At 40.3% G+C, this 20,603-nt stretch overlaps 1 protein-coding gene across 2 annotated transcripts in view; it reads left to right on the forward strand.

Annotated features, from left to right (window-relative positions):
* IntS3 (integrator complex subunit 3) overlaps positions 1-20,603 on the forward strand; it is a 1,056,838-nt gene that overhangs the window by 671,423 nt on the left and 364,812 nt on the right. For both annotated transcript variants that reach the window (XM_090368499.1, XM_090368500.1), the window contains one exon: positions 1,786-1,830. In XM_090368499.1, coding sequence (XP_090224625.1) covers positions 1,786-1,830 — 45 coding nt within the window. The remainder of the gene's footprint in view (positions 1-1,785; positions 1,831-20,603) is intronic.

Genomic DNA, 20,603 nt, shown 5'->3' on the forward strand with positions numbered 1-20,603 from the left:
ATTGGTAAGATTTCTAAGCCAAGATGTTTTAAATAACTTAACGAACTTCCTTGTGGTTATAAGGCCAATAGAACTGCCTTGCTTGCTGTCAAAATTTTTCAGTCTTGCTTATCAAAATTGGACAGAAGAATGGCTTCAGGAAACAGGAACATTTTGATGATTCTAGATCATTGTACAGCACATTCTGCCAAGACACTTAAGTTGACAAATATACGGCCGTTGTTTTTACCTCCCGGTACCACCAGTTTTATGGAGCCACTGGATCAAGGCATTATTTATAACCTCTAGAGAGTATATAGATTACAGATATATAGAGCCCATCTTGAGCCTGCAGATCAAGGATCCACGGCATAGAAGGAGGGAATAATTTGCAGGGAATGTCGTGGATGCTATCCGTAAACTGTAATTGCTTGGATCAGTGTTGTATCACACGTAATAATCAACTGCTTCAGAAAGAGTAGCTTTGGAGAGAATATTATCAAAAAGCATGGTCCAGCAGATGGATGTGATAGCAACAATGAGGAATGGGGGAATTTAAAGGAGTGTATGGATTTTGTTGGCAAGTTTGAAAAATTTGTGAAGATGGATGATGAAGTTACTACCACAGCAAAGCCCACATCAAAAGAGCTGCTGTGCACCAAGCAAAATGATTATGTTTTTGTTACCAGCGAAAGTGAAGAAGACACACACAGCCATCTAAAAAAAAAGGCCCAAAATGCATTGAGCATAATAGAGAATGTGTTAGCCTGCAGTAGTTCTCCGTAGCCGAGTGGTCAGGAGCGGGAGTGCAGTAGCACACGCTCTTTGAGTAGACCGGGGTTCAAGCCCCTGACTGCTGAATATGGTCGATCTGCCAACCCGCACTGGACTAGCGTGGCAGATTATGGTCCATTTCCCTCAGCATGAATTGTTGAGGAGGCTTCCATCCTGCAGTGGGTTGATAATGGCTGCACTTTACTTTTTTACTTTTTAGCCTGCATTAACGTTGATAAAGAAACAACTATTGCATTTGATAATGTCTGTGCTGTTAAAAATGCAAATAGAACAAAAACTGTACAAACAACATCGGATTCTTTCTTTAAATTAGATTAATTTTTTAAAAAGTTAATGGTTTGTATGGCTCCTTTTGCGTCCGTAGCCGAGTGGTCAGGAGCGGGAGTGCAGTAGCACACGCTCTTTGAGCAGACCGTGGTTCAAGCCCCTGACTTCTGAATACGGTCGATCTGCTGACCTGCAATGGACCAGTGTGGCAGATTATGGTCCATTTCCCTCAACATTAATTGTTCAGGAGGCGTCCATACCGCAGTGGGTTGATAATGGCTGCACTTTATTTTTATGGCTCCTTTTATATTAAAATTTTAATTCTTTTTGCTGCAATGCAAAAATATTGTATATATCAAAATATATGCTCTACAGTATTTTCATTTCTGTTAATTGCTTTTATCTTAGTTTACCTTACAAATAAAATAAAATATTTAAAAAAATGTGTTATTTCCATTACTGTATTATTATACAAGGCTTTTGTTTTTATTATATTTTATTTTTGAAATTATTATTATAATTCTTAGATATACATTAGTATGTACTAAAACCAAAAAAAAAAAAAAAAAAAACAGTAAAATTTTGACACTTTTTTTTTGGGGGAGAGGGATCTCATTATTACAAAATGTGAAAATTTAGGTTCCTTGAACTTGGTATTAATGAGATCCAACTTCTAACTGTAGTATTTTGTGTTTCATAATCTCTAAATTCACTCTTAAAATTATTTTATGGTTATATTTTTAGGTCCATAGAAGATTCAATAGGAACACCTTTATTTGTAATGTTTAGGTGAGCAGAAAATGGTTTTGATGATAAATATAATATGATAGCTATTTTTCCTTATTATAAGTTCATCCCATCCTATTTAAATTACCTAAAACCAAAAGGTTTAATTGGCCATATCACCCTTGCAGGACAGCAATTCATTCTGTATGGTATACAATAGTTCAGTGTATAATAGCACTAGAACACGAGTGAAAATATCTTCAACATACCCTGCTGGCTGGAAACTGAAATTTTGATGCATGGCCTATGGTTCTTAATGGGCTGTCTTCATTCATCTTGCAACAAGTATTGTACTAAAATTATTGTTTTGTTTTTCAAGGTGATATTAAACAGTAGATTTTTGAAATCTCTATTATTATTTCATGGACTCGGGATTAGGAATCCAGAAGAAATTGGTTGATGCTGTACTTGAATTTCTGTAGATTATAATTTTTTTTAAACAGCAGAAATGGAGAGAGTTAATAAAAAAGTTGACAAGTTACTTGAGCGAGTTACACTTGAGGTTGTCAGTAAATACTTCTAGCCTGACAACTGTTATATGCTCACACCCATTGATTGAAATATGACTCCAAAAAGGAGTCATATTTCAGTCAATGGAAGAGGAACCCACTGCAGCTATACGGAGCACCTCCAACCATGAGAGATGGTAAAAATCATTGGCACAATCTAGTATTTCAGCATCTGTTCATAGATCATGATTGATATGCCGCTCACATCAATAATGCTCATCAATGGCTGAGGCAGGCACAATCAGCCCACTGAATAGCCCCCTCTTGTTTCGAAACATGATTCAGACTGTATTCAGCCTGTGCAATTATCATGGGCTTTCTTTCATCAGTTGGAGGTAACAAACCCCACAATCCAGGCTGGTAATATGATAAACCACATTTGCACAATTTAATAATAGAACTTTAGACAGCACTGACTGACTGACTGAATGTTTTTCCTAACAGGAACACCCTGGCAAGAAGTGCGGATGTGCCTAGATAGAATATAAGCTGTAGCAACAAGTACGCTGATTCCCAGATTCCCAGCAGTCTCTGAAATATCCTGCATCTTATTGTCCAGGCTGCTGCTCATTCCAATAGAAGCAGTGCAAGAATCACTTTCACCTCTGCCAGGGCTACTGTTAATCTATTAGTCCTTGTATCCCCCCAATCTAGCAGTTTTCCGACCCACCTAACACTGCCTCAATAGCATCAGCAAACATTCTTGCACCCTTTCTATTTAAGTGTATCCCATCACTGTAGAAGCAGTTTCTCCTGTTAACCCCCAGGTCCCTTTCATTCTCTACCACTGTCAGTGTAGTACCACAGAGTTGATACGTTGCTCTGGGTTTGCTGTTACCCATATGTAGTACTTTACATTTGTCAATGTTGAACTTTATTTGCCACCTCTCAGCCCATCTGTTCAACCTTTCCAGATCCTGTTGCAGTAGAATAGTGTCAGTAGTGTCCTTGACAACCCTGCCAACCTTCGTATCGTCTGCAAACTTGGGCATTAAGCTTCATCATCAATATCATTTATAAATACAGAAAACAATAATGGACCCAATACTGAACCCTGAGGGACTCCACTAATAACATTAGTCCACGATGAGCAGTGTCCATTGATTACCACTCTGTCTTCTCCCCCTCAACCACCCCTTTATCCATAGCAGCAATTTGCCTCAAATGCTACACTGCTCCAATTTGTGCACCAGTCTTCCATGTGCAACAGTATCAAAAGCCTTTCTAAGATCCAAGTATATAAAATCAAAGTTATTCCCTGCATCCAGTTCTTTTGTGACTGCATCATAGTATCCAATCAAATTGGTCAGGCAAGACTTCCCCTTAACAAATCCATGCTGTGTCTGAGCTATAACTGAAGTCTTGTCTAGATGATCCTGCAGTGCTTCTTTAACCAGTGCTTCCATTAATTTTCCGGGAACAGAAGTTAAACTCACAAGTTTATAATTACTTGTGCCAGCCTTTGATCCTCCTTTGTGAATTGGGGTCACATTTGCACATCTCCAGTCCATGGGTACCTCCCCTGAGTCCAAGGAAGCTCTCATAATTATGGCTAAAGGTTTGCTTACTTCCTTTGCTGCCTCCTTTAATATAACTGGATAGATCCCATCTGCCCCAGGTGCCTTTCTTGTGTTTATCTTCATCAATTTCTCCTCCACTTTACTCCCAGTTATTACAAGATTCTCTAGCTTACTGCCAGAGTTGAATACACCTCTGGCATTCCCCTCGCTGAATAACTCCTCATGTGTGAATGTCGATGCAAAATATTCATTTAGTTTGTTAGCTACGTGAGCAGGATCATCAACAGTTGACCCATCGATATCAAGTGGACCAATCTGATTCATCCCCTTCCTTCTAGAGTTTACATAAGTAAAGAACTCTTTGCTGTTTTTCTTAGCCTCCCTTGCCAAAGATTTCTCGTAATCTGCCTTCACCTGCCTAACCTCCTTTGTAACTTGGTTACAGATCAACTTGTATATATCATAGGCTTCTGTGTCACGTGTTAATTTGTATGTATCCCATGCATTTTTCTTCTCTGCCATATGTCTCATTAGTTCATCTGACATCCATTTTGGCCTAAACCTTGAACAATATTTCTTAGTTGGTATGTAAAACCTAGTAGCTTCCAAGATAAGTTCTTTGAATGCTTCCCATTTTGAATTTGCTGTTGATAACATCATCAGTTGGTCCCACTGTATAGAATTTAAATACTGTCTCAGTCCATCGTAGTCGAATTTACGAAAGCAATGACCCTTCCCTTTACCCCTAATGGTAGTTACCTCTTTGAGTAAATCCCACTTCAGCACACTGTGATCACTGCCACCTAGCAGTTCATTTATATGCAGATTCTTAATGCATGAAGAATCACTACTGATAATCAAATCAAGAGTATTACTCCCTCTAGTTGGCTCCCGAACATGCTGATGTAGAAAACAATCATCCAATAAATCCACAAAAGCCTTGCTAGTGTGTGAGTGACCAGCCCCCAAATTCCGGTCAATATCTGGGAAATTAAAATCCCCTATTATAAGACTCTCTGATTTACTGGCCAACTCTATTTCCCTGTACAGTTTCTTATTATACTCATCAGAGTCATTAGGCCTATAGCACACTCCTACTCTCAATTTTAATCTCCCAATGCTTACACCAAACTGACTCGACACTGCACCGCACTGTCCAGCGATGTCGACTGGCTTCACTTCCTCGGATTTTATGTATTTCTTAACCAATAGCATAACCCTTCCTCCCTTCCTATCCTGTCTATCCTTTCTGTAGACATTGTATTCCCCAAATTCCAGTTCTGCATTCCTTATATCTGTGTAACACCACGTCTCTGAAATCCCAACAATATTACCTTTGATGTTTTGAGCAATACCTTAAATTCATCAGATTTATTTACTAATCTCCTAGCATTGGTGCACACTCAAGTATACATGCACCTGTTCTTTTTCTTAGCTACCCTAACACAACCCATGTGTTTACTTGTACCCCAATGAGCGCTGTCCTGACTAGAACAGGAAACAGATTCACTATCATATGAACTTTAGACCAGATATAACACGAGTGATGGGGTCCAAGATTTTGGACTCCATTATAAGTGAGTCTGCATTTATTGAATTTTTTTTTTTTTTTTTTTTACATATTTGGATAAACTAAACATACTTTGGATATTTAACCATTAGAAACCACCAACCTAAAGGATGTAACGATATTTCCAAAAGTAGATTAAAAAAGTAGTAATCATATAGATTTTTTTTGGGTGATAGAAATAAAGATTTGACTCAATTTTTTTTTTTTTTTTTTGTGATTTATTGCTAAGGTCAAACGTAAAATTCAAAAAAATACCTGCAATCTATCATTACCAATTCAAAAAAAAAAAAAAAAAAACATTGATAAGCACCTAAAGATTAAGATTTTGGAAATAATAAGAAATGCATTTTGACATTGAAATAACTGTCTGATGCGAGGTACTTGATGGAGTCTACATAGTACCTGATCACATTGTGTTTGTTTTTTTTAATAAAAGAATCTAGAGTTAACGGCTTCATTGTCTCCTGTTTCCCCTCTTTTGCAATTTCAATAACTGATTTCAAATGAAGGATATGAATTCTATATATATTCTCTGATTCTAGTCATTGAAGTGCAGTTTCCATGGCTGCTAAAGCCTCTGTTACTTTAGGCAGGGGTGGGATGGAGGAAGTGGCGTGTCATCTTCCTCTTTGTCACTGCTGTCGTAGGATATGGCTTCACTTTAGGACTGGAAACTTTGAGCATTTCGTTAACTTAAGCGTTCATAAGTAGTACCAGTTTTTTTTTTTTTTTTTTTTGTGACGGTGCGCAATGGTACGGTGTTACTGGCAACTTTATTAACAGTGCTGTGTGACATTTGGATACAATAATTTCAAAATTTGAAATACAGAGAACCCCAGTATAACACGGTACTATTACAACACTGTTCAATTCTAATACAATTGATAAATTGCAGCAACCCTTGCACAACAAACGTTTCGCTCTAACATGGTTTGAGAATTGCTGGAAATCGCGCATAACATGGTATTTTTACCTTTTGTGCTGGGAAAACTCTGCTATTATGTTAGATGTAATTTTCAACGTTTCCATTCCTTTTTATGAATCCCTGCTGTTGACTTGCTAGTCATTATCACCTTCATGATATTTGTGTAAAGCACATTTCTGATGGTCACTAACATGAAAACAATTTGCAGTTTACAGTTTATTGGTCTTTTTTGTTAGTGTAATCAATTACATTAAATTAATTATAAACGGGTAGTAAACTATAAACAAATTATTATCAATCAATTATAAACGGGTAGCTCGATCTTCTTGCATTTGCTATAGTACTGATAGTTGGAATTCTGTGGTTTTCATGTTATTATGGTTAAATGTGTTTCCCCTTCCATGAAATATTCAACCATATAAAAAACATAAATAATTTTCAGAAACTCAGTACTCCGTATCGTGTTTGTTGCCACTTGTGTGTGCCATGTTCTTTGTTATTAATTGCTTATCATTTTTACTGTTTTAAATTTTACAACAAAAAAAAAAAGTCAAATAACTGAAATATCAATTAGTTAGTATGTACATATTACAGTATGTATTAATTAAGCTATGCATGTAAGCTTAAATTTATTTTTATTTTGCTAACTGGAAAACATTCTTCCGATTTTCATGTATCATTTAAAGTGGGGGTCCACTGTATTTTGTTGGGAAATCCCTGGGTTTAAAGTGTTTTTTTTTTAGGTTCTGTGCTATTGAACTTGTGCTTGTTAGCATTAGCATGAGTAGAGGCATATGATGCAAGAAAGCAAGCTTATTCAGCATCAGCCAAAAAAAAAAAAAAAAAAAAAAAAACACCACTCCCATTTCACCCCTCCGTTCGTTCGAAATACCTGTCCAGTTGAGCTTTAAATTTGTTTAGGCTATCAACTTCAACAACAAGCGATGGAAGTCGGTTCCACCAACCAACCACCAGCTGGCCAAAGGCAAATTTCCGCACATCTATTCCGACATCCGTCCTTCCTCAATTTGAATTTATGCCCTCTGAGGTGATTATTCTGAGAAAGATGAAGAATCCCATTGGCATTGAGCATGCTCAAACTATTCAAAGCCTTATACACCTCTATCAGATCACCTCGCCGGTGCCTAGTCTCCAGACTCTGTAATTTGCAAACCTTAAGCCTGAAAGTGATTCTTGCACTGCTTCTATTGGAATGAGCCGCAGCCTGGAAAATAAGATGCAGGATATTTCAGAGACTGCTGGGAATCATTGGGGTACAAGTAAACACATGGGTTGTGTTAGGGTAGCTAAGAAAAAGAACAGGTGCATGTATACTTGTGTGTACACCAATGCTAGGAGTTGAGTAAATAAATTTGATGAATTTGAGGTATTGCTCAAAACATCAAAGGCAGATATTGTGGGGATTTCAGAGACTTGGTGTCACACAGATATAAGGAATGCAGAACTGGAATTTGGGGAGTACAATGTCTACAGAAAGGATAGACAGGATAGGAAGGGAGGAGGGGTTATGCTATTAGTTAAAAAACACATAAAATCCAAGGAAGTGAAGCCAGTCGAAATCGCTGGACAGTGCAGTGTCGAGTCAGTTTGGTATGACATAAGCATTGGGAGATCAAAATTGACAGTAGGAGTGTGCTATAGGCCTAATGACTCTGATGAGTATAATAAGAAACTGTTCGGAGAAATAGAGTGGGGCAGTAAATCAGAGAGTCTTATAATGGGGGATTTTAATTTCCCAGTTATTGACTAAAATTTGGGGGCTGGTCACTCACACAGTAGCAAGCCTTTTGTGGATTTATTGGATGATTGTTTTCTACATCAGCATGTTCGGGAGGCAACTAGAGGGAGTAATACTCTTGATTTGATTATCAGTAGTGATTCTTCATGCATTAAGAATCTGCAGATAAATGAACCACTTGGTGGCAGTGACCACAGTGTGCTGAAGTAGGGGTTACTCAAAGAGGTAACTACCATTAGGGGTAAAGGGAAGGGGTATTGCTTTCGTAAAGGCGACTACAATGGACTGAGACAGTATTTAAATTCTATACAGTGGGATCAACTGATGATATTGCCAACAGCAAATTCAAAATGGGAAGCATTCAAAGAACTTATCTTGGAAGGTACTAGGCTTTACATACCAACTAAGAAATACTGTTCAAGGTTTCGGCCTAAATGGATGTCAGATGAACTGATGAGGCATATGGCAGAAAAGAAAAATGCATGGGATACATACAAATTAACACGTGACACAGACGCCTATGATAGATACAAGTTGATCTGTAACCAAGTTACAAAGGAGGTTAGGCAGGCGAAGGCAGATTACGAGAGATCCTTGGCAAGGGATGCGAAGAAAAACAGCAAAGAGTTCTTTACTTATGTAAACTCTAGAAGGAAGGGGATGAATCAGATTGGTCCACTTGAGATCGATGGGTCAACTGTTGATGACCCTGCTCAGGTAGCTAACAAACTAAATGAATATTTTGCATCAACATTCACACATGAGGAGTTATTCAGCGAGGGGAATGCCAGAGGTGTATTCAACTCTAGCAGTAAGCTAGAGAATCTTGTAATAACTGAGAGCAAAGTGGGGGAGAAATTGTTGAAGATAAACACAAGAAAGGCACCTGGGGTGGATGGGATCTATCCAGTTATATTAAAGGAGGCAGCAAAGGAAGTAAGCAAACCCTTAGCCATAATTATGAGAGCTTCCTTGGACTCAGGTGAGGTACCCATGGACTGGAAATGTGCAAATGTGACCCCAATTCACAAAGGGGGATCAAAGGCTGACAAGTAATTATAGACCTGTGAGTTTAACTTCTGTTCCTGGAAAATTAATGGAGGCACTGGTTAAAGAAGCACTGTAGGATCATCTAGACAAGACTTCAGTTATAGCTAGGACACAGCATGGTTTTGTTAAGGGTAAGTCTTGCCTGACCAATTTGATTGGATACTATGATGCAGTCACAAAAGAACTGGATGCAGGGAATAACTTTGATATTATATACTTGGATCTTAGAAAGGCTTTTGATACTGTTGCACATGGAAGACTGCTGCACAAATTGGAGCAGTGTGGCATTGGAGGCAAATTGCTGCTAAGGATAAAGGGGTGGTTGAGGGGGAGAAGACAGAGAGTGGTAATCAATGGACACTGCTCATCGTGGACTAATGTTATTAGTGGAGTCCCTCAGGGTTCAGTATTGGGTCCTTTATTGTTTTCTGTATTTATAAATGATATTGATGATGGTATATCAGGCTTAATGTCCAAGTTTGCAGACGATACGAAGGTTGGCAGGGTTGTCAAGGACACTACTGACACTATGCTGCTGCAACAGGATTTGGAAAGGTTGAGCAGATGGGCTTCGAGGTGGCAAATAAAGTTTAACATTGACAAATGTAAAGTACTACATATGGGAAACAGCAACCCCAGAGCAACGTATCAACTCTGTGGTACTACACTGACAGTGGTAGAGAATGAAAGGGACTTGGGGGTGGTTGTGCAGGCAGATATGAAGTTCTCTGAGCAGTGCAGACGGGCTGCAAGAGTAGCTCATGGTGTATTGTCAATGATATATAGGAATTTTTCTAGCAGGGATGAGGAGGTGATTATTCCCTTGTATAAGGCAATGGTCAGGCCACACCTAGAGTACTGTATACAGGTCTGGAGGCCTCATTTCAAGAAGGATGTAGAGCTGCTGGAACGAGTACAGAGAAGGGCAACTAGATTGGTGAATGGGACAAAGGGGTACTCTTACGAAGAAAGGCTTAAATTTTGCGAATTACAGTATCTGGAAACTAGGCACCAGCGAGGTGATCTGATAGAGGTGTACAAAGCCTTGAATGGTTTGAGCATGCTCAATGCTGATGGGATTCTTCCTCTTGCTCAGAATAATCACCTGAGAGGGCATAAATTCAAATTGAGGAAAGACAGATGTAGGATAGATGTGCGGAAATTTGCCTTTAGCCAGCGGGTGGTTGGTAGGTGGAACAGACTTCCATCCCTTGTCGTGGAAGTTGATAGCCTAAATAAGTTTAAGGCTCAGCTGGACAGGTATTTCGAACGAACAGAGGGGTGAAGTGGAAGTGGTTATTTTTATTTATTTATGTTACTTTTTTTTTTGGCTGATGCTGCATAAGCTTGCTTTCTTGCATCAAATGCCTCTACTAATGCTAATGCTAATGCTTTCTTCGTAAGAGCAACCCTTTGTTCCATTCACTAATCTTGTTGCCCTTCTCTGTACCCCTTCCAGCAGCTCTACATCCTTCTTGAAATGAGGCCTCCAGACCTGTATACAGTACTCAAGATGTGGCCTAACCATTGCCTTATACAAGGGAATAATCACCTCCTTATCCCTGCTAGAAAAATTGCTGTATATCATTGACAAGACACCATGAGCTACTCTTGCAGCTCGTCTGCACTGCTCAGAGAACTTCATATCTGCCTGCACAATTACCCCCCAGGTCCTTTTCGTTCTCTACCGCTGTCAGTGTAGTACCACAGAGTTAATACGTTACTCTGGGATTACTACTTCCCATATGTAGTACTTTACATTTGTCAATGTTAAACTTCATTTGCCACCTCTCAACCCATCTGTTCAACCTTTCCAGATCCTGTTGCAGCAGCATAGCGTCAGTAGTGTCCTTAACAACCCTGCCAACCTTTGTATCATCTGCAAACTTGGACATTAAACTTGATATCCCATCATCAATATCATTCATAAACACAGAAAACAACAACGGACCCAACACTGAACCCTGAGGAACTCCACTAATAACATTAGTCCACTTTGAGCAGTGTCCATTGATTACCACTCTCTGTCTTCTGCCACTCAACCATCCCCTTATCCATAGCAGCAATTTGCCTCCAATGCCACACTGCTCCAATTTGTGCAGCAGTCTTCCATGTGCAACAGTATCAAAAGCCTTTATAAGATCCAAATATGTAATATCAAAGTTATTCCCTGCATCCAGTTCTTTTGTGACTACATCATAGTATCCAATCAAATTGGTGAGGCAAGACCTGCCCTTAACAAAACCATGCTGCGTCTGAGCTATAACTGAAGTCTTGTCTAGATGATCCTGCAGTGCTTCTTTAACCAGTGCCTCCATTAATTTACCTGGAACAGAAGTTAAACTAACAGGTCTATAATTACTTGTGTCAGCCTTTGATCCTCCTTTGTGAATTGGGGTTACATTTGCACATCTCCACTCTATGGGTACCTCCCCTGAGTCCAAAGAAGCTCTCATAATTATGGCTAGGGGTTTGCTTACTTCCTTTGCTGCCTCCTTTAATATAACTGGATAGATCCCATCCACCCCAGGTACCTTTTTTATGTTTATCCTCAACAATCTCTCCTCCACTTTCCTCTCAGTTATTACAAAATCATCCAGCTCACTGCCAATGTTTACTTTACCTACATCATTCTCCTTCCTGAATAACTCCTCATGCGTGAATGTAGATGCAAAATACTCGTTTAGATTGTTAGCCACCTGAGCAGGATCCTCAACTGTTGAACCATCAATATCCAGTGGACCAATCTGATTCATCCCTTTCCTTCTTGAGTTTAAATATGTAAAGAACTCTTTTCTGTTTTTCTTTGCATCCTTTGACTTGGTTACAGACCAACTTATATCTATCATAGGCTTCCATGTCACCCATTAATTTGTATGTATCCCATGCATTTTTCTTCTCTGCCACATGTCTCATTAGTTCATCTGACAACCTTGTTTGAGACCATAAAAAATTATTCTGACTTCAAAGAGTGCAATTCATGACTTTTAAAGAGAGCAGAAAGTACACGAAATCTAGATGCTGCAGAAGAGATTGTGCTTAGCAGCGATGAAGAGGAAGAAAATTAAATGAATGCACATGATCTCACATATAAGTATCACAGTTTGTAAGGTAAGACGTTGTTCATTTATAACTATTTAAATTACCATTATAAAAATAAAATTAAAATATTAAGTTATTACTACTATAAAAATTAAATTTCCGATAGTTTTTAAAAAATGTTGTATTTTTCTTGGTCCTGTATAACATGGTTTTGCAACTACACCAGATTTTGTAGGAACCAAACTGCTGTGTTATACAAGGGTTACCTGTACATTATTCAGTAAATTTTTTTCATGTGTTTACGTACATGCTTCGATCCAACAAAATATGTCAATTCCTGGATGCTTTGGAAACATCATTCAGCAGCAGACACAAACAGTAAGAAAAGAAGTCGGCATATTGTGTCAGATGAGAACTTAATAAAAATTTGGAATATTCTATAAACTTAATTATGAAATCATTTTTACTTATTACTTTTTACACATTTTACTTATTTTTTTATATGCTTTGTAAATACATTTATGCTTAATAAACTGCATGTTAATATACTAAATTTGTTGTTCTTTTACCAAAAACATTACCACTGAAGTAACAATATCAGGAAATAATTTTTAGTTTACTTTTCATAATTTTCAATTTTTCCTGATAGCAAAGAATGAGTACTGGCACCTATTTTTTTTTTACAAAAAAAGCAATGAGTATGACAGTCATCATCCATATGGATCCATTCATAAATGTCATGACTACCAGACTGTATAACCAGTTCCTGATAGACTGCATTTGCCTTGTTGTTGATGCCCCCCCCTTGAGTAAACACCTCAAACTCTCCCTCCAAATCAGGCTTCTTCCTCATCTTTTTCTTGTTTCTCTGAGCTAAGTGCAATTGTAAATGCTTCATGCAAACCTTGCTCCCAACACTTCACAATTGTAGATGGCGATATCGATCCCCACGCCTTCTCTGCCAAGTCAAAAACATTAGCCAGTGTACACTTTTTCAGGCATTATTATGGATACTTCATCATCAATTATTCATTTGATTAAATTTTTGATGTCATATTCACTGGCAAATAGCTTATTTTATCTCAGCTTATGATTTCTGCAGGATGGTGGGCAAGACAGTTATCCAGCAGCAAAAGTACTTTAGGTTTCATGTTTTTCTTTCTTAAATGATCATTCACGCACTGATATTATTTCTAAATTCTTCGGTGACCTGGGGTAGTTGCTGAATTTGCTGCTTGGTTGTCATGTAGAGGATGGATAACAGGTTGAGTGCTAGACAACCACAGTCAGCTCGGAGCATCTCCATGAAAGATTCCTTTCATGATGGGGATTGGTCAGGTTGTGATGTTCTCGACCTTGACGGAGGTACTCCATTTCATCTTGGTTGCTTCTAGGAAGTTTGTCACTGTCACATTTACTTTGTAGATTCTCAACATCTCTATTAGCCAGCTATGAGGCATGGAATCGAAGGCCTTGCAGTAATCAATGTAGGCCATGTACAGGTTGCAATGCTTCTTGTAGGCTTCCTCTATAACTGTGGAATGTATAACTAATTTCTCCTTGCATCTTTTGCTCATCAGCTTGCATCCTTGCTGCTGTTCAGACATTATGTTCTGGCTCTCCACGTGGTCTGTTATCTTCTTGGTAATGCAGCTGGTCAGAATCTTGTACATTGTTGGGAGAGGTAAGTGGCCAGTATTTCAGCAGTAATCAATGCTCTATATTGATTACTGCTGGAAAAATGTAATCAATACATTATAGAGCAAGCCTAAAAGAAGCACCGAAACCTGTACATAGACTACATTGTTTAATGCATGTTAAAAAAAAGTTGTGTGTTAGGGTTGAATGTGAAAGTGTCTGCAATTCTGCCCAGACATGATAGGAGAGAGATTTTGATGAGAGCCTTGTCAGTCAATTCGGCACTGGAGAGATTGTGCAAGGCTCGAGGAGTAGAATTTTTTCCAGCCTGGTCTGTGCTTGTTGACAGTAGAGACTGCTTCTACAGGGATGGGGAACACTTAAATAGAAAGGGTGCAAGAATATTTGCTCATGCTATCAGGGCAGTGTTAGGTGGGTCAGAAAACTGCTAGCTTGGGGGGGGGGCGATACACAGACTTCAAGTTTAACAGTAGCCGCAAGAATAGGCAAAAGTAATTCTTGCACTGCTTCTATTAGAATGAGCAGCAGCCCAGAAAGCAAGGCAATGGATATTTCCAGGACTACTGGGAGTGATAGGGGAACAAATAAATGTGTGGGCTATGTTAGGGTAACTAAGAGTAAAAACAGGTGTATATACTTGCATGTACACCAATGCTAGAAGTATAGTAACTAAATTTGATGAATTCGAAGTGCTGATCCAGGCATCAAAGGCAGATATTGTTGGGATATCAGAGATGTGGTGTCACACAGACATAAGCAGTGCAGAATTGGAATTTGGGGAGTACAATGTGTACAGAAAGGGTAGACAGGACAGGAAGGGAAGAGCAGTTATGCTGTTAGTTAAGAAACACATGAAATCTAAGGAAGTGCATCCAGTTGATGTCGGTGGACAATGCAATGTTAAGTCCGTTTGGTGTGACATAAGCACTGGGAAAGGAAAAATGAGAGTAGGTGTGTCTTATAGGCCTAATGGATCTGATGAGTATAACGAGCAGTTGTGCAGAGAAATAGAGTGAGCCAGTAAATCAGAATGTCTTATAATGGGGGATTTTAACTTTCCAAATATTGACTGGAACTTGTGGGTTGGTCACTAGCAAGACTTTTTTTGGATTTATTGGATGACTGTTTTCTACAGCAGCATGTTTGAGAGGCAACCAGAGGGAGTAATACTCTTGATCTGATTATTACCAGTTATTATTCATGCATTAAGAATTTGCTGAGAAAGGAACCACTGGGTGACAGTGATCACAATGTACTGATATGGGAATTACTTAAAGGTGTAACTACCATTAAGGCTAAACGGAAGGGCTTTTGTTTTCGTAAAGGTGACTACAGGGTTCTCAGACAGTTTTTAAATTATGTACAGTGGGGTCAAATGATGATATTAACAATGTTGAATTCTAAATGGAAAGCCTTCAGGGAATTAATCTTGGCTGCTACTAGGCTTTTCATTCCAACTAAGAAATACTGTTCAGGGTTCAGGCCTAAATGGATGTCAGATGAATTAATGAGGCTCGTGGCAGCAAAGAAAAATGTGTGGGGTGCATATAAATTATCAGGTGACACAGAAGCTAAGGCATATATAAGCTTGTCTGTAATCAAGTCACAAAGGAGGTTAGGCAGGCGAAGGCAGATTACGAGAAATCTTTGGCAAAGGATGCAAAGAAAAACAACAAAGAGATCTTTACTTATGTAAATTCTAGAAGGAAAAGATTGAATCTGATTGCACCACTTAACATAGATGGGTTGACTATTGATAATTGTGCTGAGGTAGCTGATAAACTGAATGAGTATTTTGCATCTACATTTACACATGAGGAGTTATTCAGTGGCAGGAATGCCATAAGTTTTTCAAACTCTAACAGGGAGCTAAGTGTTGAACGTAGAGGAGAAATTGTTGAAGTTAAACATAAGGAAGGCACCTGAGGTGGACGGGATCTATCCAGTTATATTAAAGGAAGTAAGCAAACCCTTAGCTATAATTATGAGAGCTTCCTTGGACTCAGAGGAGGTCCCCATGGACTGGAGGTGTGGAAATGTTTCACCAGTTCACAAAGGGGGTTGAAAAGGTGACACAAGTAACTATAGACCTGTTAGTTTAACTTGTGTTCCAGGAAAAATAGTGGATTCACTGGTTAAAGAAGCATTGCATGATCATCTAGACAAGAGTGCAGTAATAGTTAAGACACAGCATTGGTTTGTTAAAGATGGTCTTGTCTGATCAATTTGATTGGATAGTATGATGTGATCACAAAGGAACTGAATGTCAAAAATAATTTTGATATCAAATACTTGGATTTCAGAAAAGCTTTTGATACTGTTGCACATGCAAGGCCGCTGTACAAATTGGAGAGGTATGGCATTGAGGGTAAGTTGCTACAATGGATAAAGGGATGGTTGAGTGGGAGATGACAGAGAGTGGTAATGAATGGGCACTGCTCTTCGTGGACAAATGTTATTAGTGGAGTTCCCAAGATTCGGTACTGGGCCCATTGTTCTTTTGAGTATTCATCACCCCTCGATGTGGGCACCTGTACGTGGTGAGGGGACCTCCCAGTGACACTGCTGGACTTCCAGACTAGCATCACTGGGATCCAACGCCCACAGCCCAGGTTCCAGGCTTACATCAATGGAATCCGGCGTGTTTGCCGTGCCCTCCGACCCGTGGAAATTCGGAAAGGGGGATCCTGGTGGTTGAGGGGCCCAGCTTCAATACACCACTTTGGCCCCTGCTTCGACAAGACGGGTGGTCCTGGAAGGCCCGGCTAGGATCAATCGGCTAGTAGGCTCGCCTGCGAGGGTCAACCGTGTCAATGCCACGCCCCTACCCTCATGGTCCGAGGGACAGGATTCAGGCTGGCAGCGGTGCGGGTATAGTGTCTGGGTAGCCCTGGCGTTCCACTCCCGAGCGCATTTATTGCATGCCGGGTAGTGGGTGTCCCTTTGGGCTCCGTGGTGGGTGGGGAGCCCGGGCACTGAACAATTTAAAGAACTTCATGAATCCTGATAAACATATTCCTTCAGGGGCCCCAACCCGGTCCCTATCTGAAAATAATGACAGAGAGGCAGATAGCATTATTGCTACAAAGAGGCAGCGAACTGAACTACCATCAGGGCCTGTCCCAAGGTTCTTAATAGTGCATTCCACCAACGAAACACCGATTGGTAAAATGTCGCCCTTTTTTTATACAAAAAGGGTTGGATGGGTTAGCAGGTACACCCAAGTCAGTTAAGAGACTCCGTTCTGGGGACCTCTTGATTGAAACAAAAAATGACAGGCAGTCTAAACATCTACTCCGAGTAACATCAATCGGAGGAATACCCGTAACAGTGACACCACACAGAACACTAAATTCATCGAGAGGTGTCATTTCGGAGTGGGACCTTCTCAACGTCACCGAGGAGGAAATCTGCTCCGAACTAAAACCACAGGGAGTTACTGCCGTGAAGAGAATCACTGCGCGAAGGGATGGGAAAATTGTTAAAACCAGGAGTGTTATCCTGACTTTTAACTCTCCCAAACCTCCTGATGAGATTAAAGCTGGATACATCAACTGTCCAGTATGTCCATACATTCCGAACCCTTTACGGTGTTTTAAATGTCAGAAGTATGGACATTCTCAAATGGCCTGCTGTGGAGTCCTTGCATGCGCCCGGTGCGGTGCAAAGGACCACGAAACAACAGCATATTCAGCCACCAAACCCACCTGCATTAACTGTGAGGAAGAACATCCGGCCTATTCAAGGGCATGCCAGAGGTGGAAAGAAGAAAAAGAAATTCAACGGCTGAAGGCAGAGCTAAACATATCGTACCAGGAGGCAAGAAAAGCAGTGAAACCTCTTAACATCAAAAAACCTACCTACGCCCAGAAGGTAGCAGGGAGGTGTTCGATTGGGACTCAGATGGACATGTCCGTCCCTCCAAAAGAATCATTTACTCCCATCGCACGTTATCTTTTAAGCTCCCAAAAACCTGCACAGAAGGACCAATCAGCTGTCACTCCTATGTCGGTACCTCCTAATGCTCCACAAGTAACAAAAGCAAAAGAAAAGAATAAGAAAGGGGAAGTAACACCTAGTACCCAGGAAAACATGGATGTCGAGCAGAAGGAGGTACATGATGAGTCAGTTTTGGAACTCTTCGCTGAGGAGGAAATGGACACAGGACAGCGTCCATACTTCCCCAGGAAAGATAAATCCAAGACTGACAAAATTAAGCCCTCAGCACCTCGGAAGCCGCCTGATGGACCCACCAAGTCCAAATAATGGCTAAATTCCTACAGTGGAATTGTCGTGGATTCTGGCAAAATACTGACGACATCAAGGCACTCCTGCAAAAGCACAAACCAGTTTGCTTTTGCATACAGGAGACTTATTTCAAGGCAAATGATGACCCCACCATGCATAACATTACCATCATTCGTAAGGATAGAATTGTGGATGGTCCTGCCCACGGAGGAGTCGCAATCCTCGTCGGCAACCAGATCCCATTTCAGCCTTTGCAGCTTACAACTAGCATTAAAGCTGTAGCAATTTGCCTTACGGTGGGGTTCTTATTAACTGTCTGCTCCGTTTATTTGCCACCTGGGATTGACATCCCCCAGAAAGACCTTGATGATCTTATCATGCAATTGCCTTCCCCTTGTTTAATTCTTGGAGATTTCAATGGACATAACACTCTGTGGGGTAGTGCTGACAGGTGGAAGCTTGATCAGGCTGACTGGAATGCCTTTCAACATCTGGCAAATCTTGACATTGCTACAGTCAGTCAGGTGCCAATCAATGATGCAGTTGTGTACGTCACAGAAACAATTGCCCAAGCAGCTGCAATTGCAATCCCAAAATCATCTAACCAGTTCCCACTATTTCCGAAACCTTGGTGGAATTCCGAATGCACAGCAGCAGCAGCAAAAAAAGCACAAAACAAAGCGTGGGGGATATTCCGCCGATATCCCACAACTGAAAATTTAGTAAAATTTAAACGTGCACGTGCGAAAGCGCGTTATGTACGACGTCAGAGCCAAAGGAAATCTTGGATTCGTTTTACATCTTCCATAACTCAGGCTGCTAGCTCAAAAGTAGTCTGGGATAAGATCCGGAAAATGAAGGGAAAATATCCACCATGCCCTTCTGTGATCCTCGAGCATAACGGATGTCCAATTGCAGATCGAACTGGGGAAACATTTGCAAAAATATCTGCAATAACATCTTTTCCCGCAGAGTTTTTGGCCCTGAAAGAGAAAAATGAGAAAAACCCCCTGAACTTCTATTCAAAAGGGCTTGAATCATATAACAAGCCCTTTTCACAGGAGGAATTAAATGCTGCACTCTTTCTCACACACGCAAGTGCTGTAGGGCCCGATGACATCCACTACGAAATGGTAAAACACCTCACACCACAATGTAAGGATCACCTTTTAATTCTGTTTAACAGAATTTTTCTTAATAAACAATTTCCGGATTCCTGGCGGAAGGCAATCGTTCTTCCCTTCCCAAAACCAGAAAAGGATCCTAGAAATCCAAGTAACTACCGTCCTATTGCTCTGACAAGCTGTTTGTGCAAGATCCTGGAAAGAATGGTAAATTCTCGCCTGGTATGGTATTTAGAAACAAATGGTCTGCTTTCCAGGACACAGTGCGGCTTCTGAAGAAATAGATCCACTCTGGATCATTTAATCCGATTGGAAACGTCCATTCGTGATGCTTTTATTAAATCCAAGCATTTGGTAGCAGTTTTCTTTGATATTGAAAAAGCGTACAACACAGCCTGGCGATTTGGGATATTAAAAGACCTGTATAACTTTGGTCTTAGAGGTAACCTTCCTCTTTTTATTAAAAACTTTCTTTCGAATCGCCAGTTTCAAATCCGTTTAGGATCCACCCTCTCTCGAGTTTTCTCTCAGGAAGAGGGAGTCCCACAAGGATCCGTTCTAAGTGTCACGCTTTTCGCAATCAAAATAAACTCTATCGCAGAACAACTTCCACCCACTGTAAACAATGCCCTCTACGTTGATGACTTAGCAATATTTTGTCAATCATGCAATATGAGGGTCATTGAAAGGCAACTGCAGAAAACCATTGACCATCTTACAGCTTGGTCTTTGGCTAATGGGTTCAGATTTTCATCACAGAAGACTGTTTGTGTGCATTTCTGTCGCAAACGTAATCTTCATCCTGACCCAGAATTAAGGCTTGGCCAAAATAACATCCCAGTTGTAGCAGAGTTCAAATTCCTGGGACTTATTTTCGACAAGAAGCTGACATTTTTACAACACATCCGCCAGCTTAGGACAAGGTGTGTAAAAGGGCTTAATATCCTTCGTGCCCTTTCGTCAACTTCGTGGGGCGCAGATCATTCTACACTTCTTCGTCTCTACCGAGCACTTGTCCGTTCCAAACTCGACTATGGGTCTCAGGTTTATGGTTCTGCTAGAGATAGTGCACTTCGGTGGTTAGATCCAATCCACCATCAAGCCATCCGGACAGCCACCGGAGCATTTCGCACATCTCCTATCCAAAGCCTTTACGTTGAAGCAAATGAACCATCTCTTTCTCTTCGACGTAAGCAGTTGTCCTTACAGTATGCCTTCAAATTAAAATCCCTGCCCGATCATCCCACGTGGCCATCCGTGTTTGAGCCGCACTGGGAAAACCTCTATAACACCCGTCGGACTGCCAACAAACCTTTTGGTATTCGGATTCAAGGGCTGTTGAATGAACTAGACTTAACGGTAGACAACGT

This window comes from Mastigoproctus giganteus, chromosome 2 (assembly GCF_048544385.1).
Source record: "Mastigoproctus giganteus isolate SK-2022 chromosome 2, ASM4854438v1, whole genome shotgun sequence".
Taxonomy (NCBI): Eukaryota; Metazoa; Arthropoda; class Arachnida; order Uropygi; family Thelyphonidae; genus Mastigoproctus; species Mastigoproctus giganteus.